This window comes from Talpa europaea (assembly GCF_964194135.1).
Source record: "Talpa europaea genome assembly, chromosome: X".
NCBI lineage: Eukaryota > Metazoa > Chordata > Mammalia > Eulipotyphla > Talpidae > Talpa > Talpa europaea.
In genome coordinates, this window is record NC_140081.1 from 47033181 (window position 1) to 47055950 (window position 22770).

Consider the following 22770-nt stretch of genomic DNA (forward strand, 5'->3'; position numbering starts at 1 on the left):
TCCACGTTGCTGCAAATGGCATGGGTTTATCTTTTCTGATTGCTGAATAATATTCCATTGTGTATATATACCACATCTTCTTGATCCAGTCATCTATTTTGGGGCATTTGGGTTGTTTCCAGGTTTTACCTATTGTAAATAGTGCTGCAATAAACATAGGTGTACAGGTGTTCTTTTGAATCAATGTTTTTGTGTCCTTTGGGTAGATTCCTAGGAGTGGCATTACTGGGTCATATGGTAGCTCCATTTTTAGTAGACTGAGGACCCTCCAGACAGCTTTCCATAGTGGTTGGACCAGTTTGCACTCCCACCAGCAATGTAGGAGAGTTCCTTTTTCACCACCTCCTCCCCAACATTTGTGTTGTTTGTTTTTTTGATATGTGCCATTCTTACTGGTGTAAGGTGGTATCTCAGTGCGGTTTTGATTTGCATTTCCCTGATTAGAAGGGATGTGGAAAATTTTTTCATATACCTGTTGGCCATTTGCATTTCCTCTTTTGAGAAATATCTTTTAAGTTCTTCTGCCCATTTCTTTTTTTTTTAAGATTTATTTATTTATTTATTTATACAAGGACTGGGTACAGTCAGAAGCACGGGAGAGTGAGAGGATTCACCAGAGCCAGAGCGGGAAACAGAACAGGCAGAGTGATGAAATACACTACTGAGGGGAGAAGCAGGTGCAGCAGGAGAGGTCTGCGCGCCATGTGGGACCCTCCTCTGGTGGCCGGGGAGCAGCTGGGGATTGAACCGGTGCTGCAGAGGCTTAGGGCAGCTTCATAGCCCAGCTTCACAGCCCAGTGCTCAACCGCTGTGCCTCCAGGGGAGGCCCATATTGCCCATTTCTTGACTGGATTGTTTGTTTTTGTTAAGCCATGTGAGTTCTTTGTATATCATTGTGATTCGTCCCTTATCAGTTTAATGGAGTGCAAAGATTTTTTCCCAATCAGTAGGGTGTCTCTCTGTTTTGGTTAATGTCTCTTTGGCTGTACAGAAGCTTTTCAGTTGGATGTAATCCCAGGTGATTATCTTTGCCTTCACTATCACTGCTTTGGGTGATGAGTCTTTAAAGATGTTTCTGAGATGTGTATCTTGTAGTATTTTACCTATGTTTTCTTCCATATACTGCATGGTTTCAGGTCTTATGTCCAGTTCTTTTATCCATTTTGAGTTGATTTTTGTGCATGGTGAGAGGTAGTGGTCTAGTTTCTTTTTTTTGCATGTAGAGATCAAGTTTACCCAGCATCAACTACACATTACCAAGTGGGATATATAACAGTAATGCCAGGCTTATTCGAAATCAGCAAATCATGAATGTACCTCACCACATCAACAAAAGAAAGATAAAAATTATGATCCTATCAATAGATGCACAGAAACCATTTTTCAAGATTCAACATACATTTGTAATTAAAATTCTAAGCAAAGTAAATGATAGTTTCCTTCAATGTGCAGAAACTTTTTATTTTGATGTAGTCCCATTTGTTTACTTTTGTTTTCATTTCCCTTTCCTTTGTAATAGAATTCCCAATGATATCACTGAAGTGAATGTTGTGGAGTTTTCTTCCATGTACTTTCTGGTTTCAGGTTTACATTCAAGTCTTCAATTTATTTTGTGTTTTATTTTATTTTTTATTTATTATTTTATTGTACATATATTTTATATCATTTTTTTATTTTTGTACAATGTATGCATTTTCATCATAGTTATAGTCCCTGTAAAATTCCCACCATCCATTCACCCATGAACCATCACCATGGTCCCTTGTGCTCTTCCCAGCCCTGTTTTGATCCTACTCCCTTCCCCCTTGTAGAATGTCTCTGGTATATAGTTGCATGCTGATTTTGATTTTTACTTTCTTGTAATTACTTTTTTTCCTGATCCCTTATTTGGATCGGCTACATTCCTCCGATAAGTGAAACCATCTGATATTTTTCTTTTCCTTTCTAGCTTATTTCACTGAGCATGATCCCTTCTAACCCCATCCATGTTGCTGCAAATGGCATGAGTTTATCTTTTTTGATTGCTGAGTAATATTCCATTGTGGTGCATATGCACCACATCTTCTTGATCTAGTCATCTATTTTTGGGCATTTGGGATGTTTCCATAACTTATCTATTGTAGTGTTACAATAAACATAGGGATGCAGGTGTCCATTTGGATTAATGCTTTTGTGCCCTTTGGGTAGATTCCTAGGAGTGAAATTGCTGGATCATATGGAAGCTCCATTTTTAGCAGACTGAGGACCCTCCAGACAGCTTTCCATAGTGGTTGGACCAGTTTGCATTTCCACCAGCAGTGCAGGAGAGTTCCTTTTTCTCCACACCCTCGCCAACATTTGTTGTTGCTAGTTTTTTGAATATGCACCATTCTCACTGGTATGAGATGGTATCTCATTGTGGTTTTGATTTGCATTTCCCTGATTAAAAGTGATGTTGAACATTTTTTTATATGCCTGTTGGTCATTTGCATGTCCTCTTTGGAGAAGTTTCTTTTTAGCTTCTGCCCATTTATTTTGAGTTATTTTCTTCTGCATGGTGTAGAGAGAGAATGGTCTAGATTTTTTTTTTTTGCCTGTGACTGTCCAGTTTTCCAAACACCATTTGTTGAACAGACTTTCTGTTACCATTGTTATACTCGACTCCATTGTTGCAGATTAACTGTTTCTACAAGTAAGAGTTTATTTCTGGACTGTCAATTCTATTCCATTACTTTCTGTGTCTATTTTTATTCCAGTGTCATCCTGGTTTTGATTAAACTTTATAGGTCAGTATGAAGTCTTTGGAGGGTGATACCTCCATTTCTCTTCCTTTTTTGTCAGTACTGCTTGGGCTATTAGATGTGTCTTGTGGTTCTCTACAAATTTCAGTAATTTTTGCTCTATTATTTTGAAGAATGCCATCAAAATGTAAATAGGGATTGCATTTTTTTATGGATAAGATGGCTACTTTAACTATACTAATTCTTCCAATCCATGAGCAGGAAATATAACTCCATTTTTCGTGTCTCCCCCCATTTTTAAACAATATCTTATATTTGATGTTAAACAAATCTGTATTTATTTATACATACAAGAGCTGGGGTGTAGGCCAGAGGTGCAGGGGTGAGAGGATTCACCAGAGACAGAGTGGGGAGCAGAACAGGCAATTGGTTGAAATATACTGCTGAGGGGAGTAGCAGGCGAGACAGAAGAGGTCTGCTGTGCCATGTAGGTTAGCTCCCTGGTGGGGAATTGAACTCATGCTGCAGTGGCTGCAGATTGCTTCATAATGTTGAAACTTAACCCCTTGCACCATCGGGGGGGCCTCTTTCTTTCCTTGTTAGATTTATTCATAGACATATAACACTTAATGCTACTGAAAATAAGATTGTTTTCCTGATTTCTTTCTCTTGTAGGTTATTGTTTGCATACAAGAATGCACTAGATATTGACTTTGTATCCTGCCACTTTATTGTTCTGGCTTATTTTTTTACAATAATTTTTAAGGAAAAATTATTGTTTCTTATGTACTTTATCATGTCAAGTACAAATGGTGACAGTGTTAATTCCTCTTTCCAACTTAGATTTTTTTTAAAAGATTTATTTATTTTTATACAAGATTTGGGGTACAGGCCAGAGATGCACGGGAGGGTGAGAGGATTCACCAGAGACAGAGTGGGGAATAGAACAGGCAGACTTACGAAATACACTGCTGAGGGGAGCAGCGGGCGAGACAGGAGAGGTCTGTCCCGCCATGTGGGTTTCTCTGTGGCTGGCAGGGAATCAAACTTGTGCTGCAGTGGCTGCAGATTGCTTCAAAGGTTGCGTCTTAACCCCTGCGCCACCAGGGAGGCCCCAACTTAGATTTTTTTTTATGTCTTTCTCATTAGAGCTATGAGGCTGAATAATGGGTAACCCAGAGCAGGGAGAGAAAACAGAACAGAGAGCAATGTTTTTATGTTTAAGAATAGTTTGCTTTTCTACCAGTCATTATCTTCCAGAATATAAAGAGAAAAAAAAGGATTTATGTCACTAATAATATAAAGAGGCTTTTATGAAAGTATTAAGAATCACTTGGGCCTCCCCGGTGGCGCAGCGGTTGAGCGCTGGGTTGCGACGCTGCCCGCGGCCTCTGCGGCGCCAGTTCGATCCCCGGCTGCTCCCCGGCCACCAGAGGAGGGTCCCACATGGCGCGCAGACCTCTCATGCCGCCCACTGCTCCCCTCAGCAGTGTGCTTCGGTCCTTCTGCCTGCTCTGCTCCCCGCTCTGGCTCTGGTGAATTCTCTCACCCTCCCGCGCTTCTGACTGTACTCAGTGCATGTATAAACAAAAACAAACAAACAAACAAATAAATAAATAAATAAAACATGCCTCTATAAAAAAAAAAAAAAGAATCACAAAAAAAAAACGGATTATAATTTAGGAAAAAAAAAAAGTAATAACAGAGGGCCTCCCTGGTGGCACAAATGGTTGAGCGCCACACTGTGAAGCTATCTGCAGCCTCTGCAGGGCGGGTTCGATCCTGGCCAGCTGGCTGGCGAGAATCCCACATGGCGAAGCAGACCTCTCCTATCTTGCCCGCTGCACCCCTCAGCAGTGTATTTCGTAAGTCTGCCTGTTCTGTTACCCGCCCTGTCTCTGGTGAATCCTCTCACCTTCTCACACATCTGGCTTGTACCCTGGTTCTTGTATAAACAAATAAATCTTTAACAAAAAATAAATAAATAACAACAGAGGAAAACTTCCCAAACCTGGAGAAATAAATATACATATCCATGAAGCTAAAGAACACCAAGGTACATAAACACAATGAGACCTGCACCAAAATACACAGTAGTAAAACTTTCGAGAGTTCAAGACAAAGAATGAGTATTGAAGCTTGCTAGTGGGAAGAAGGAGATAACCTAAGAAGGAGCCCCTACCAAGCAAACATCTTGGTAGTGCCGTGTGGGTTAGCTAACCTTCTCTGAAGAAACTTTATGCACAAGAAGAGACTGGAATAACACGATCAAAATATTTAAAGATAAAAACTATCAGTCAGGAATACCCTAGCCTGCAAATCTCCTTCATGTATGAGGGAGAAATAAAGGCCTACTCAAACAAACAGACTGAAGCAGTTGCAAACACTAGACCTTCACCCCAACAAATATTGAAAGATTTTCTATGTAAACTAAAGAGAGAAACAGACACAAAAACTACAAAAGGAGGGCCTCCCCAGTGGCGCAGCAGGTCAAGCACAACGCTGTGAAGCTGTCCGCAGATTGTGCAGTGCGGGTTTGATTCCCAGCCAGGCAGGAAAAAACCCACATGGCGCAGCAGACCTCTCCTGTCTTTCCCGCTGCTCCCTGCAGCAGTGTGTTTGGTTATTCTGCCTGTTCTGCTCCCTGCTCTGTCTCTGGTAAATTCTCTCACTCTCCCACACCTCTGACCTGTACCCCAGTTCTTGTATAAATAAATAAATCTTTAAAAAAAAAAAAGAACTACAATGGAAATATACATAATCACAAATATTAAGTACAAAATGGCAACAACAGACTTTCATATATCAATAATTACTCTAAATGTAAATGGACTAAACTCACCAACTAAAGGCACAGACTGAAGGCACAGAGTATCTCTTTGGACTAGGAAACAGAATCCAAATTTCTGTTGTCACCAAGAAACCCAACTGAGCTAAAAAGATAAACATAGGCTCATAGCAAAGGGTTGGAAAACAATTCAACAAGCAAATGGAACCTAAAGGAAGACAGAGACAGCGATACCTATATCCGATAAAATAGATTTCCAGATTAAAAAGCTAACAAAGAACAGGAATGGACATGATATTACAAGAGAACAATATATCAGGAAGAAATAAAACTTATCAATGTATACTCACCAAATGAAGGGGCATCAAAATATATAAGACAATTACTATCAAATCTGGAAACAGATACTGGGGAAAATATTCATGGCAGGGGACTTCAACACCCCACTTTCACCAATGGACATATCAACTAGACATAAAGAAGGACACAATAGCCTTCCACAAATAATTAGACAACATAGGCTTAATAGACATTATAGGGTAATGCATCCCCCAAAAAGCTGAATATACATTTTTCTCATGTACACATGGGACATTCTCCAGGACTGATCACATACTGGGTCACAAGACAGCTATCAGCAAATTCATTAAGATTGAAATCAGGGCCTCCCTGGTGGCGCAGGCGGTTGAGAAACTATAAACTAGAGACACACGACGGGGGGGGGGGGGGGTGGAGGCGGGGAGAAGAGGGATTGGGGTCAAAATAAGGGGTTGCAATTGTATGGGGAATATAACCTAATGAAAATGCATACATCATGCAAAAATGAAAAATGATGTAAGAAATATATAAAATAAAATATTAAAAAAAATTAAAACTAGACACAAGAAATGCTGGTGAGGATGTAGAGAAAAAGGAACATGCTCACACTGCTGGTGGGAATTTAAAATGGTCCAGTCAATATGGAAAGCTGTGTGGAGGTTCCTCAAAACATTAAAATTGGATCTATCACATAATCCAGTGATTCCACTCATAGGAATCTACCCAAAGGACACAAAAACACTAATTCAAAAGAAAACCTGCACTCCTATATTTATTGCAGCATTATTTACAATAGCCAAGATACGGAAACAACTTAAATGCCCCCAGATAAATGGATCAAAAAGATGTGTTATATATACACAATGAATACTACTCAGCAATCATAAAAGATAAACTCATGCCATCTGCAGTGACACAGATGCAGCTGGAAGGGTTGGTGCTAAGCAAAATAAGTTATAAGGAAAAAGACAAATATCAGATGATTTCACTTATATTCAGAATATAGAGAAACCATAAGAAGGATCAAAAACAAAATTTGCAGGGCCTTCCCTGGTGGCACAGCGGTTGAGCACTGGGTTGCGAAGCTGCCCGCGGCCTCTGCAGCGCCGGTTCGATCCCCGGCCACCGGTGAGGGTCCCACAAAAACAAAACTTGCAAACTGACCATAGATCTGAGGCATATAGCGGGGCGGGGGGGGTCTCAAAACAGGGGATGGAAGAACACAAGGGATGATAGAGATAATCATGGGAGCTATGGTGGTGGGGAACTACAGGGACTACAACTGAGGGGAGAAATCAAATACTGTTCAAAAATGGACAATGTAATTATACACCATGGAATATTATTCAGCATTCAAAAAAAGATAAAGACATGCAATAATTTGCAGCAACATGGATGGAGCTGGAAGGGATCATGCTCAGTGAAATAAGTCAGTAAGAAAAAGAAAAATACCAGATGGTCTCACTCATAGCAGGAATCTAGAAAACTTAAAAAAAGGGACCAGGAAAAAAAATAACTATAAGAAAGAAAAAATCAAAATCAACAAACAACTACGAACCAGAGACACTTTATAGGGGGGTGGGGGGCGGGGAAAGGAGGGCTTGGGGTCAAAATAAGGGGGTTGCAATTTGTATGGGGAATATAAAAATAAAATTTAAATTAAAAAAATAAAAGAAAAAGGAAAAATAAAAAGAGAGGCACTTTTTAAAAAAAAACAGACAATGTAAGAAAAAAATAATTTTAAAAAAGAACAAAGAAAGCAAAACATTTCAATGATCAGCTAAGTAAAACTGATATAAAACACTTATCTCTAAAAGGCTAAGTGAAATAGTAATTATTCTTTCTAGGACTTGATACAGCATATTTTCACTTACCAATTTGGGGAGTCTTGTCAACATATCTTTACAGCGCAGTATACAGGTAGATGCTCTTTGAAAATCACCTTGAGCAACTGCCTGGTAAAGAAAAAAAAAAGGCCAAAAATTGATTAAAATGAAGTAACACGCTATTTGTATATAAGTCAGTTTAACCTATTTTTAACTGGTATTGTCTTAATTTGTTTTTTAATCGTTTTAAAAACATTGCTAATTGTTCAAGTTAAATATAATAGCCACCTCAAAATACAGAGAAATAAGAAGTAAGAACCTTTGGAAACACAGAATTGATACCAAATGCCTGGAAGTCATTTACTTTTTCTGGAAATGGCAAAACTGGTATGCAACCTTATGATATAATGCAATGCCTAATAGATGCTTCCTCAGCTTGAATAGCTTTTCTATTTATCTCCACACTAGAGGAGGTGCTTAGTACAACCCCACTTTGGAGCCAGAACAGTTACTCATATATTACAAATAACCATAAACCTTATGTTCTCATGGCTTTGGTAACCTCATCTATAAAAAAAGGATATTGTACAAAATTATCTCTAAGATTCCTTTCATCTCTACCATTTTATGACTGAACAGTACCTAGGCACTTTGTAGGAGAGGCTTGCTTCAGAAATTTAAGAATTTATCTGCCCAGTCATTTAAAAAAATGGACACTTACAAGAAAATAATGTCATAAAGAACTTTTTAGGGGAAAAGTCCTACATTTGATATTTTCTCTTCCTTATGTGATAAATATTCTTGTGTTTTAGATAAGAAAAGTATTGAAAGAAGAAAAGACAAAGAATATAAGAAGCCAGCTTCTCTTCAGTTTTCTCCACTATCTGCTGAATATTGAATCTGACATCTTGATGGATACCCTTCTCTAAGGTTTTAATTATAGTTTTTGTTAAAGGGGCAGAAAAATAACACAAAAGCCCCAATAAGCCAAATCTCTATTTATCTATAGAAATTACAAGATAATATTCCCATCTATACTAAATATTTTATGAATACTTGCTGATTGATTCATTATTCAAGATGGAGAAAATATTATAAAAGAAAAACCTCATCTTAGAGGATGTTGTCCTCTGTTCTTATACCATGTAAAACAATATAAGCTTTTAATGTTAAAAGAGTAAAGTGTTTATCATTACTTAGATTTTTTTCTTAGAGGAAATAAAAGTCCTAATGAGTCAAGCTAATTTTGAAAAGTATTCATCTCCTTATGTCAGAAATCAACATTCAAACACGAAAGATAGAGAATTCAACTAAAAAGTCTTTAAAAAGAGGCAGTAAGATATAATGCTGCAGGCAGGGGTGGGGGCAGGGTGAGCCCTGTGCCACTGAGGTCTCAGGGTCTAGGGTCTCAGGCTTGGGGAGCCAGCCTACACCTCCATGTGGGCCTGCGGTGGGGACTGAGCCACCTCTGCATGCTATCGAAGGCCAGGGGAGGCGAATGCAAAGCTCCGCCTCCAAGGGATCAGACCTGACCTGACCCAGTCAGGCTGGAGGTACCAGCTGGGTGCCCCTACATGGCCTGGGTCTCGGGCAGGGGGCCCCAACATACCCCTGAATGGCCTAGATCTCAAGCAGGTGTAGGGGCCAGGCCATGCACCAAGAGGGGGTTATCCCCTCTGTTCTGACTCCCACTTCAATCAGATTGGTATAAGACATCTATAATTCAGGCACTCCTGCTGCAGACTTTCAGGAGACAAAAGGGACAAATCAAATCCCTGGACATTGTCTAAGGCAGACCCAAACAGAGCACGGCTGGATCTACAAGAAATAGTACCGTGAGACAAGCTGGTGTGGTGACCTATCACATGAGTTCCACCTACAACATCTCCAAGGGCTGGGGAACCAAATCCCTGGCCCAGAGATGTGTGCAACGTGAGTGAGCCCTTCTGCTTTTCCAGCTGGGGGAGGAAAACATCAGAGATGTGACTTGGGACCAAGGGCAGGGCTGGCAACCATGAAAGGAGACTAGAGGGGCTGGTCCGACCATCTACTGGAGTCTGTCCCACAGGGAAACTTCTCCACTGACATTGGAGGGAAGCAGGGTTCCCAAGGCCAGAAGTATAAGACTCAGAAGCAGCATGATGTGACAGTCACCAGAAAGGATAGTACAATCAGCATGAATGAGGAGGCACGGAACCCAGAGACCACACTGGCCTGGAAAAAATGGGACATTCTCCTACAGCACAAGAAGTTCCAAAATCAAAGAATCTGGACAACTCCACAGCAGCCCTACAAGAGGTTCCTGAACAGCTCTGCCTTACTACCTGCCTCCCAGTTGCTCCTGGGGATCTGAGCAGCCTGGTCTGCTATGGCCCAGGAGCCTAGGTCCTCATCCAGGAAAGGGGCAAGGTTCCAGGAAAAAGACAAGGCCTGTGGACCGATCATCTATCTATGTCTTGCAGCAAGGGAGGAGTAGGAGTGATCAGAGTGGGGTAGGAAGACACAGGAGAGCTGGTGGTGGTACATGGGTGGAGGGCCATACCTAAGATGAACAATAGGTATAGAAAGATGACCCACAAGAGAAGAAAAATGAATGAATGAATGAATAAGAAAATAACATATAGTGTTGTACAATCTCTGTCACTCACCAAAAGAGCTTTTTGGCAATTGCATGCCCAAGTCCTACTACTTGGAGATTTTGATTCATTAGGTCTGGGATGATGCCAAGCCTATACGGATACAGGTTTTGGATTCCAAGCATTTCCACTTCACTTGTCCACTAAACTTAGGCAAGTCACAATCTCTCTAAGCCTCAATGTCTTTAATTATAAAATAGAGATAGTCATGTATAAGATTAATCTTACGAAGATCAAATGAAGTCATAGATTTGGTAAGCTGTAAGGCAGTCAGTATACAAAAATGTGAACAATTTCAGCAGTCAAAACTACCATCAGTGCCAAGAATTGTAATAAAGGACATTATTTGCTCTTAAGTGGTACTCACTTCTAATAAAGAAAGAAAACCTCCCAAGAATCATATCCTAGAAAATCCATAAAGCATTATAACTTGCACTGATGGATCAATGAACCTTAGATTTTCCCTAAGAAAAATAAAACCTCTGAGGTCTGATTTCAACTGCTTCTCAACAGCAATTAATTGTCATTATGCAAAGAATTTAAAAGACTGACCACCACCTAATATGCTACTAAATGCTAATGACAACACAATCAATCCAAAGATAGTAAAACATGCTGAATGAATCCACTGCAAATTTATACTTTCAACTGGACCCTCACTTCAGTTCAGTAAGCAGGAATGTTCTCTCTCCTAATACCATGTCAATTATATAGAACATGCTCAGTAAAAATTAGTTTCCTTCTTTGTGGATTTTTTAGGGCATTTGCCACAATTGTTAAAGCCATTTTTCATATTCTTCAAGTGCTCTATAACATGCCATATCCTCCTACTGTATCTTCAAAATTTACTTCACTTTCCACTTTAACAAAAGAAAAACTCATGTGCGTCCTTATACAATATCTAAGTCCCCTCTTCAAGTTAAAATACCTCTTTTCTTACCAAAAAATTCAAAATCTTTTTAGTTTTCACTGCATAGCTGTTCATTACTGTAGAACTTCATGTTTTGGGCCTCCTTAGTGGCACAGGAGTTAAAAGTCTCAGCACTTTTAAGTTATCACCAGCCAATGTGGCACGAGTTCAATCCCTGGCCAAGGAGCTAACCTACATGGTGCAGCAAACCTCTCCTGTCTCGCCTGCTGCTCCCCTCAGCAGTGTATTTCAATAGATCAACCTGTTCTGCTCCCCACTCTGTCTCTGGTGAATCCTCTCACCCCCTCTGGCCTGCACCCAAGTTCTTGTATGCATAAATAAAAATAAATCTTAAAAAAAAGAACATGTTTCTTTTAAAGCAGCAACTCTTTTTTTTTAAAAAAGATTTATTTATTTATTCATACAAGCACTGGGTACAGTCAGAAGCGCGGGAGGGTGAGAGGATTCACCAGAGCCAGAGCAGGGAACAGAACAGGCAGAAGGACCGAAGTACACTGCTGAGGGGAGCAGCAGGCGCAGCAGGAGAGGTCTGTTGCGCCATGTGGGACCCTCGCCGGTGGCTAGGGATCAAACTGGTGCTGCAGAGGCTGCAGGCAGCTTTGCAGCCCAGCGCTCAACCGCTGTGCCACCAGGGGAGGCCCTAAAGTAGCAACTCTTATAATGCATCTGTTTACAGCTTTGTATCTCCCACAGAACTTAAGCTCCTGTAAGAGAGGTACCACATATTGTCATTGATCTTTTCATTTCTAGTGTACAGATGATCCATTTACATAGTAGTCATAAAATAAATGTTTATCCTTCTAAATATGCACTTGATGGGATTAATTTCCAGCCCCTTCTGGTATATGACCCATCAATTAAACCCCTTTTTCTTTTTTTTCTAGTAGCCACCTTTTAATTTTTGACACTTTGTGTGATTTCATTTTTCTCCCACCACCACCACTTATATCCTTCGGACCTTTTTTCCATCTCTATTCCTTCTTAACCTCAGAAAACTCACTTCACTTTTTTAGTGTCCACTAGATTTTTTTAAGTATTTTGTTTTTTATTGAATCATCTACTGCATAAATGTACAATGTTTATCTGTCATTATGACTCGCTTGTTGTACGTAGATGCCACATTTTGTCTTTCCTTATGGTTGAATAGTAAGTATTCCATTATGTGTATATGCCATGTGTTCGTAATCCAATCCTCCATCAGTGGACACTTAGGTTGTTTCCATGTTCTATTATAAGTAATGCTGCAATAAACATTGTAGACCATACAATTATTTTAATTAATGGTTTAGTGTTCTTTAGATAGATGCCCAAGAGTGGGATTACTGGGTCATATGGTATTTCCATTTTCAGCTTTTTGAGGTAAATGCAAATTTACCTTATGCCAATTTCCAAATGGCTGCACGAGTTTACATTCCCAGCAAAAGTATAGTAGGATTCCTCATTCTCTGCATCCTCTCCAGCACCTACTGTTGAAGGTCTTTTAATATGTGCCATTCTCGGGCATCCCTGGTGGTGCAAGGGGATAAGATGCAACCTATGAAGCTGTCCGCAGCCACTGCAGCAGGAGTTCGATCCCCGGCAGACCTCTCCTGACTCACCCCGTTGCTCCCCTCAGCAGTGTATTTCAGTACATCTGCCTGTTCTGTTCCCCACTCTGTTTCTGGTGAATCCTCTCACCCTCTGCACCTCTGGCTTGTATTACATAAATACAAGCATAAATAAATCTTTTTTTAAAAAATGTACCATTCTCATAGGTGTGAGATCTCATTGTGGTTCTGACCTGCTTCTCCTTTATTAAAACCAATAATGAACACATTTCCACGTATCTATTGATATTCCGGATATCCTCTTTGATGAACTGTCTGTTCAGATCTACTACCCTTTATGAATGGAGTTTTTTTTTAATTAATTGTTAAATTCAGTAAGTTTTTTGTATATCTTGGGACATAACCTCTTGTCAGTTTTTAATGGTGAATATTTTCTGCCATTCAGTGGGATGTCTTATCAGTCTACATATTTTCTTCCACTATGTAAAAGCATTTTTAAATCATCCAATTGTTTATTTTTGCTTTTATTTCCCTTGCCATATAGGTTGAGTCTCAAAAAGTATCTTTATCGTTGATATATAACATATTGCCAATGTTCCCTTCCATATATTTTATTGTCAGAGGTCTTATAGCTATATATCTAATCCATTTGTAATTTATTGTTGTGCATGGAGTTAGTGATCCAACTTCATTCTTTTTCATGTGGCTGACCAAATTTTCCCAATATATTTGTTAAAAGAGATTGTCCTTTCCCCATTTTATGGTCAGAGCACCTTAAGCATGAATTAAGTTTTGAGAGATATATATGGATTTATTTCTGTGCTTCTGATTCTGTTTTGCTGATCCATGTGTCTATTTTCATGCCAATAGCACATTGTTTCAATTAGTATTACTTTGTACTATAGTTTAAAGTCAGGAAACATGATGCTTCCATTTCTCTACCTTATACTCAGGATTGCTTTAGCTATTTGAAGCTTTTTATGGTTCTATATAAATGTTAACACTTTTGTTGAATTTATATGAAGAATGTAAGCTGATGTTTCAATAAGGTCTGCATTAAATTTATCTATCACTTTTGGTAAAATAATCATTTTGACTGTATTCATTCTCCCTATCCAAGAGCATGGAATGTCTTTCCATTTCCTATGTTATAATCTATATCTTATTTTTTACATCATTGTTCATTTTAAACAATATTTGCTCCCCCCATAATCTATATCTTTCAGTAATATCTTGTCGTTTTCATTGTGTAAGTCCTTTAGTTCCTTCATTAGGTTAAATCCTAGGTATTTTCCTTTTTGATGTGATTGTGAATGGAATTATTACCTTAAGCATTTCTTCTCCCTCATTATTTGTATAGAAAAACTCAATAGATTTTTGTCTGTTCTATTGTTTCTAATAGTTTTTTAGTGGAGTCTTTAAGGTTATATATATGTATGTATACACACACATACATATATATCTCATCTGCAAACAATGACAGTTTCACATCTTCCTTTGCAATCTGGATTCCTTTTATTTCCCATTGAAGTCTGAATGCTTTAATACTTCTAATGACAATGGCAATCCCTGTCATATTCTTGATCTTACACAGAAAGCTTTTACTTCTTCACCATTGAGAATTACATTGGCAGTAGGTTTGTGATATATGCATAGCCTTTATTATGCTGAAGTAGTTTCCTTCCAGTCCCATCTTGTCTAGAGATTTTATTCTTTTTTTTTTAAATAATAAATTTTATTTTTATATTCCCCATAAAATTGCAGCCCCCCCTCATTCTGACCCCACTCCCTCCCCTCCCGCCCCCGCCCCCCTAAAAGTGTCTCTGGTTCATAGTTTTTTGTTGATTTTGATTTTCACTTTCTTATAGTTATTCATTTTCCTGGTCCCTTATTTAAGTTTTCTAGATTCCTGCTATGAGTGAGACCATCCGGTATATTTCTTTTTCTTTCTGGCTAATTTCGCTGAGCATGATCCCTTCCAGTGCCATCCATGTTGCTGCAAATTGCATGTGTTTATCTTTTTTGAATGCTGAGTAATATTCCATGGTATATATGTACCATATCTTCTTGATCCAGTCATCTATTTTTGGGCATTTGGGTTGTTTCCAAAGCTGAGCTATTGTAAACAGTGCTGCTATAAACATAGGGGTGCAGGTGTTCTTTGGAATTGATGTTTCTGTGTCCTTTGGGTAAATACCTAGGAGTGGAATTGCTGGATCATATGGAAGCTCTATGTTTAGTAGGTGCAGAAATCTCCACACAGCTCTCCACAGTGGTTGGACCAGTTTGCACTCCCACCAACAGTGCAGAAGAGTTCCTTTTTCTCCACACCCTCGCCAACATATGTTGTTTCTAGTTTTTTTAATATGTGCCATTCTCACTGGTGTAAGATCGTATCTCATGGTAGTTTTGATTTGCATTTCCCTGATGACAAGTGATGTTGAACATTTTTTCATATGCCTGTTGGCCATTTGCATTTCCTCTTCAGAGAAGTTTCTTTTTAGCTCTTCTGCCCATTTTTTTGACTGGATAATTTTCTTTGTTGTTGTTGAGTCTCATCAGCTCTTTGCAGATTTTTGTGATCAGTCCTTTATCATTAGTGTTGGGTGCAAAAATGTTCTCCCAGTTGGTGGGGTTTCTCTTTGTTTTGGTTATTGTCTCTTTTGCTGTGCAGAAGCTCTTTAATTTGATGTAGTCCCAGCTGTTTATCTTTGCATTCTCTATCACTGCTTTGGGTGATGTGTCTGTAAAGATGTGTTTGATGTGCAAATCACGTAGTGTTTCGCCTATATTTCCTTCTATATATTTTATGGTTTCAGGTCTTATGTCTAGTTCTTTAATCCATTTTGAGTTGATTTTTGTGTATGGTGTGAGGTAGTGGTCAAGCTTCATTCTTTTGCATGTAGCGACCCAGTTTTCCCAGCACCATTTATTGAACAAACTTTCTTTGCTCCAATGCATAGTCTTTGCTCCTTTGTCAAAGATTAGTTGACCATAAATCTGTGGGTTTATTTCTGGATTTTCTATTCGATTCCATTGGTCTGTATGTCTGTTCTTGTTCCAATACCATGCAGTTTTGAATATTATGGCTTTGTAGTAGAGCTTGAAGTCTGGGAGTGTGATGCCTCCATTCCCTTCCTTTTTTTTCAGGAGAGCTTTGCTATTCGAGCTTTTTTGTGATTCCATATGAATTTCATCAATAATTGTTCTATTTCTTTGAAGAATGACATTGAAATTTTGATTGGAATAGCATTGAATCTGTATATTGCTTTTGGTAGGATGGCCATTTTAATAATGTTTATTCTTCCAATCCATGAGCAGGGGATGTCTTTCCATTTCTTTGTGTCTTCTTCTATTTCTTTTAACAGTGTTTTATAGTTTTCTTTGTATAGGTCCTTTACCTCTTTTGTTAGATTTATTCCCAAATATTTGATTTTTTTTGTTTCAATAAAAAAAGGGATGGTCTTTTTGATTTCTTCTTCTTCAGATTTATTGTTTGTGTATAGGAAGGCTACTGACTTTTGCGTGTTGATTTTGTATCCTGCCACTTTACTGAACTGATTGATGAGTTGAATTAGCTTTTCTGTGGAGTTTTTGGGGTTCTCTATGTATATTATCATATCATCTGCAAATAGTGATAGCTTGACTTCTTCTTTTCCTATTTGGATTCCTTGGATGTCTTTCTCTTGTCTTATTGCTCTGGCTAACACTTCCAGTATTATATTGAAAAGCAGTGGTGAGAGTGGACATCCTTGTCTTGTTCCAGATCTTAATGGAATTGCTTTCAGCTTTTCACCATTGAGAATGATACTGGCTGTTGGCTTGTCATAGATGGCCTTTATGATGTTGAGGTATGTTCCTTGTATCCCAAGAATTTCAAGGGCTTTTATCATGAATGGGTGTTGCACTTTGTCGAAAGCTTTCTCAGCATCTATTGATATTATCATATGGTTTTTATATTTCTTTTTGTTGATGTGTTGGATAACGTTGATTGATTTTCGGATGTTAAGCCATCCTTGTGTCCCTGGAATGAATCCTACCTGGTCGTGGTGAATTATCTTATGGATACATTGTTGGATTCTGATAGCTAAAATTTTATTGAGGATTTTTGCATCAGTGTTCATTAGGGAGATTGGCCTGTAGTTTTCCTTTTTTGTGTTGTCCTTGTTCGGTTTTGGTATTAGTGTAATGTTGGCTTCATAGAACGTGTTTGGTATTGTCCCTTCCTTCTCAATTTGTTGGAAGAGTTTGTGAAGGATAGGCACTAATTCGTCTCTGAATGTTTGGTAGAATTCATTTGTAAATCCATCAGGTCCTGGGCTTTTGTTTTTGGGGAGGTTTTTGACTACCATTTCAATTTCGCTGCTTGTAATTGGTCTGTTTAGGTGTTCTATTTCTTCTTTATCTAGCTTTGGGTGATTGTAGAGTTGTAGGAATTTGTCCATCTCCTCTAGATTGTTGAACTTGTTTCCATATAACTGTTCATAGTAGGTACTGATTATTCTTTTGATTTCTGCTGTGTCCGTTGTGATTTCTCCTCTTTCATTGATGATCCTGTTTATTTTTGCTTTCTCCCTTTTTTCCTTTGTGAGCCTGGCGAGGGGTTTGTCTATTTTATTGATTTTTTCAAAGAACCAGCTCTTGGTTTCATTGATCTTTTGGATTGTTTTTTTACTTTCAATTTCATTTATTTCTGCTTTGGTTTTTATTATTTCTTTTCTTCTACTGGTTTTGGGGTTTTTTTGTTGTTCTTTTTCTAGATCTTTGAACTGCGAGATTAGGTTGTTTCTTTGAGTTCCTTCTTGTTTCTTGATGTGAGCTTCTATTGCTATATATTTTCCTCTTATTACTGCTTTTGCTGCATCCCATACATTTAGGATATTGGTGTCCTCCTTGTCGTTCAATTCAAAGAATTTTTTAATTTCTTCTTTGATCTCCTCATTAGTCCAGTGGTCTTCCAGTTGTGTGGTTTTTAATCTCCATGAGGTAGGAAAGTTCCTTGCCTTCTTTTTATGGTTTATTTCTAGTTTGATGCCTTCATGGTCAGAAAAGATGGTTGATATGATTTCAATCTTGGTGTATCTGTTGATGTTTGTCTTGTGCCCCAGTATGTGATCGATCCTGGAGAATGATCCGTGTGTGCTTGAGAAAAATGTGTACTCCGTTTCTTTGGTGTTTAGTGTTCTATAGATGTCTGTTAAGCCCAATTGCTCTAGGTCCTTATTTAGAGCTTTGGTTTCTTTACTTATTTTTTGTCTTGTTGATCTATCCATTGTTGATAGTGGTGTGTTGAAGTCTCCCACTACGTATGTGTTTTCTCTGATGTCTGTTTTCAGAGAGGACAACAGTTGTCTGATATATTTTGGTGCTCCTTCGTTTGGTGAGTATATGTTAATGAGTGTTATTTCTTCTTGAAGTATTGTCCCCTTGATCATAATGTAGTGACCATTGGGGTCTCTTTTTATCTTTTTGAGTTTGAAATCTGTTTTATCTGATATAAGTATAGCTGTTCCTGCTTTCTTTTTTGGTCCATTTGCTTGTAAGATTGTTTTCCATCCTTTAACTTTGAGCCTATTTTTATCTTTTGTAGCTAAATGTGTTTCCTGGAGACAGCAAAAGGTTGGGTTTTGTTTCTTAATCCAGGCTGCAACTCTGTGTCTTTTTATTGTAGAGTTTATTCCATTTACATTTAGAGTTAATATTGATATGTTAGCATCTGTATTTGCCATTGTGTTTGTCTTTCCTTTGATTTTATTTATTTATTCTTTTAATAACTTTTTTTTTTGGCCTTCTTTCATTGTTATTCGTCCCTCTGAGGTTCTGGCTTTAGGACTCCTTGTAGTATTTTTTGGAGTGGGGGTTTAGTTGTAATGAAATTCCGGAGTTTCTGTTTGTCTGGGAAGGTCCATATTCTTTCTTCAAAGAGGAAGGAGAGCTTTGCGGGATAGAGTATTCTTGGTTGGCATCTGTTTTCTTGGAGTCTGTTGACTATGTCCCTCCACTCTCTCCTTGCCCGTAGTGTTTCTTCGGAGAAGTCTGATGTCAGCCTGATTGGCTTTCCTTTGAATGTTATGTGTTTCTTTCCTCTTGCCAGCTTCATTATTTTTTCCTTGTCCTGGATTCTTGGGAGCTTTACTATTATGTGTCTTGCTGTATTTTTTCTTTCGTCGTGGAAGTTTGGTGTTCTTCTTGCTTCTTGTATATCAATTTTCAGCTCCTTCTTCACATTTGGGAAGTTCTCTTCAATTATCTCTTTGAATATTTTCTCTGTTCCTACATCTCTCTCCTCTCCTTCTGGTATTCCTATAACTCTTATATTTCCTTTCCTCATGGAGTCAGATAGTTCCCGAAGTCTTTCTTCGTTCTTTTTCCTTCGTACTTCTCTTTCCTTTTCTGTTTTGGTTCTTTTTATTTCTGTGTCTTCAAGAGTACTTATTTGTTCTTCCATTTCATCTATTCTGCTTTCATTGCTTTTCCCAGAGTTCTTTAGTTCCTCCATTAATTCTTTGTTCTCCTGCGTTTCTTTTGCTTCCCTCTTTACGGACTCAATTTCATTCTTCTGATCGTTGATTATTTTTCTCATATCATTGTTTTCCTTTATGACTTCTGTCAGTTTTTTAATCACGGCAATTTTAAATTCTCTTTCTGGAAGGCTCAGAAGTTCTTCCAAGTTACTGTCGTTGCAATCTGGGGGCTGGTTTTCTTTTTGTGGTGTGTTTTTTCCCTGGGGAGTTGCTAGGTTGCGTGTGGTTCTTCTACTCCCTACTGTCTGTTTTCTAATTTGCCGTATGCGTTGGGACACTGTGTTGTTGGGACTGGCCGGCATCTTGGGTGTGCTTCTCTGTTCCCCTCTGGTTCCTCCAGGAGCCATATGTCAGTTTCAAGCAGTCTTTACTGGAGAAAGGTCCCTGTTCTAAAATGCCGATGTGGGGACACACTCCCCTGTGCGCCTGGTCTGCTCCGGCGGTGGGTTCCTGCTCCCCCTCTGGGCTTGGACTGCAGGCCAGAGGGGGTCTGCCGTGGGCGAACTTCCCCCGCTCACCTCTGGCTCCTGAGGAAGCCTTCTTTACTGAAGAAATGTAGTCTTTACTGAAGAAATGTCCCTGTTCTAAAATGGTGATGTGGGACACACTCCCTGCGCGTCCGTTCTCAGGCACACTCTTCTGCGCACCTGGTCTGCCCCGGCTGTGGGTGCTCGCTCCCCCTGTGGGCTCAGACTACTGGTCGGAAGGGGCCCGGCATGGGCTAACTCCCCAGCTGGCCACTGGCTCCTCCAGGAGCCTCTGCTGGTTTCAAGTCGCTAGGTGGCGCCAGAGATCTCTCCTAGAGCCCTTGGGGAGCTGATTTTCCACCCCGTGGGACAGGGAACAGAGCGGGGATGGTAGGGTACACCTCAACGGCTTTGGGGTACTGTGTCTGCCTTGTGCCCCACCCTCGTGGGGAACCCACGCCCTTAATTTCGTGCCCCGGGTCTCAGTTCCAAAGCCCTCAGTTCCAGGACTTGGGCTGTAGCCCAGATCAGTGGCGCGGGAATGGCGCCTTTTGAATCCCGCTCCCGTGCCTGGGCGCCTGGTTCCTGCTCACTCAGTGAGGGCCTCCGCGTGTCTCCCTGCAAGCCTAGGTCGCAGGCGCGGGGACCTGAGCTTGCTTTTCAACCGCACTGCTTTTCCCGCGCAATCCCGATCCCGATCCACATCTGCTTTCCAGCGCACCGCTTCTCTGTGCAAGCTTACCGGGCGGCCCAGGGCTGTGTGCTGGTGCTGGCCTCCTCCTGGGGGGCGGGGTCTCTCTTTAATGGCGCCTGGAGCTCACCTCCGCGGGGATCCTGCAGGATTCTCCACAGCTCCCGTTCACGGGGTGTGGTGGCTGAAATAGTTCCTTTCCACTCACAGTCCCGCTTGCTGTGTAGTTTGCTCTTGTTGGTCGTTTTAGTTTGTTTTTTTTTTTTCCCTCCTCTCTGCTGGTCAGAGAGTGTCGACTTTGTGGGCGGGGGAGGGGAACAGGGTTCTGCGCTTCCCTCCCTTCTGGTCCTCTTTTATGGCAACTTTCTTCTTTGGGCAGTTTGCTGGAGTCACCCGTTTATCTTCCGTGTCCCAGTTCTCACTGGGACCTGCCGCTTTTCTTCCCTATTAACTTTTTTTAATGGGAGATCTTACTCGCAGTGTCTCCTCGCCGCCATGTTGCCCCGCCCCCACCTTGTCTAGAGATTTTATAAATGAGTGCTGAATTTTATCAAATGCTTCTCTGTAGCTACTGATATTATAAGATTTTTATCTTTTCTTTTGTTGATTATATTGATTGATTTATGTATATTAAGCCGTCCTTGTATCCCTGGGGTATATTTGTAATGTACTATTGAATTCAATTTGTTACTATTTTTATTTTCATGTCTATATTCACCAGGGATCTTGGTCTGTGGTTTTCTTTTCTTGTCCTGTCTTTCTCTGGTTGTGGTACTGGGTTAATGTTGGCATAGTAAACTGTATAAAGGATCACTCCCTGTCCTTAAATTTTTAGAAATAATTTGAGCAAGATGAACTTGTGTTCTTTATTTTTAATATTTGGAAAATTTATTATATATTTTATAACTAATAATTGTTTTATAACTAATAATTGTGATTTATTATGAAATTATAAAATTTAAAAATTTTATAAAAATTATAAAATTTTCAAACATACCACAAAGTTGAAATAGTTTTACAGTGAATACCTATGTACCTATCACCTAGATTCTACCACTAACATTTTACTGTATTTGCTACCATATATCTATAAAATTTATGTTTATTGAGATAAAGTTGATTTACGACACTGTATATGTTTTAGGAGTATAGTTCATACCTCTACAAATGTATGTTACCACATGACAACCACTGCCAAAGTACCAATAATCTTCCACAATAGTACATTGAGCCCTCCTCCCCCTCGTTCTGGTAGCATCAGTTCTACAGTCAGACTTCAAGGGTTTGCTTTGATTTGGTTTTGTCTATTCCTTTGTTTTTCATATTTCACATATACATGAATCACCCAGTACTCGCCTTTTCCTTCTGACTTATTTTGCTCAGCATAATCCCCTCCAGTTCCATCCATATTGTTGCAAATGTTAAGATTTTATCTTTTTGTGGCTAAGTACCATTCGATTACACATATATACCATATCTTCTTAATCTATGCATACTTCTCTGGGCACTTGGGTTGTTTCCATACCTTCCCTATTGTAAATAGTGCTGTAATGAACATAGGGTTCCATAAATATTTTCAAATTAGTATTTCCATGTTTTATGGTAAATATTCAGAAGTTGGAGCCCTATAACTATTAAAAATTATTGATGACAAAGAAATTTTAGCTAGATTACAGTAATCAATATTTACATTATAAATTAAAACTAAAAATGAAACATTGGAAAAAATATGTTAATGTAAACAGCATATTTTTATGAAAACTATATTTTCCAAAAATAGAAGAAATTTAACATAATAGTATCACTATATTACATTTTTACAAATCTACTAATGCCTGGTTTAACAGAACATCTGGATTCTCATATCTGCCATTGCATTCTCATATCTACCTATTGTAATGTTTAGGTTGAAGTATATAAAGAAAACCAAGTCTCACATATATATGTATCAGAAAATAGTGTTTTCAGATCATTTTGGGTATTCTTTGCTAAAACACAAATTTCAGAAAGTGGCAGCTTCTTAAAGGCTACTTGCAATGAGAACTCTGGAATCATAACAATGAAGTTTTCATGCCCAATTTACACTGAAACCATGGGTCTATCTTAAACTTTGACTCAGTCTTTAACCCATGCATGATTTTGTAACAACATGAATGGGTAATCTGGAAAATATTGGTCGACTGAGTTATGTAGATATAAAAAAGTTGACTCATTCCATTGTAATATGTCAAGGAAATCACATTCATCCTCAACACTCTTACTCAACTTAGTGCTGAAAGTCCTCAGCACAACGTCTTAAAAAAGGAAATAAAATGCATACAC

General features: G+C 39.1%; 1 protein-coding gene across 1 annotated transcript in view; it reads right to left on the bottom strand.

The window, feature by feature from the left end:
• Window positions 1–22770, bottom strand: part of TEX11 (testis expressed 11) — a gene marked incomplete at both ends in the record, with an annotated part of 405993 nt that overhangs the window by 287485 nt on the left and 95738 nt on the right. Inside the window, one exon of the mRNA XM_084259198.1 lies at window positions 7701–7781. Coding sequence (XP_084115324.1) covers window positions 7701–7781 — 81 coding nt within the window. The remainder of the gene's footprint in view (window positions 1–7700; window positions 7782–22770) is intronic.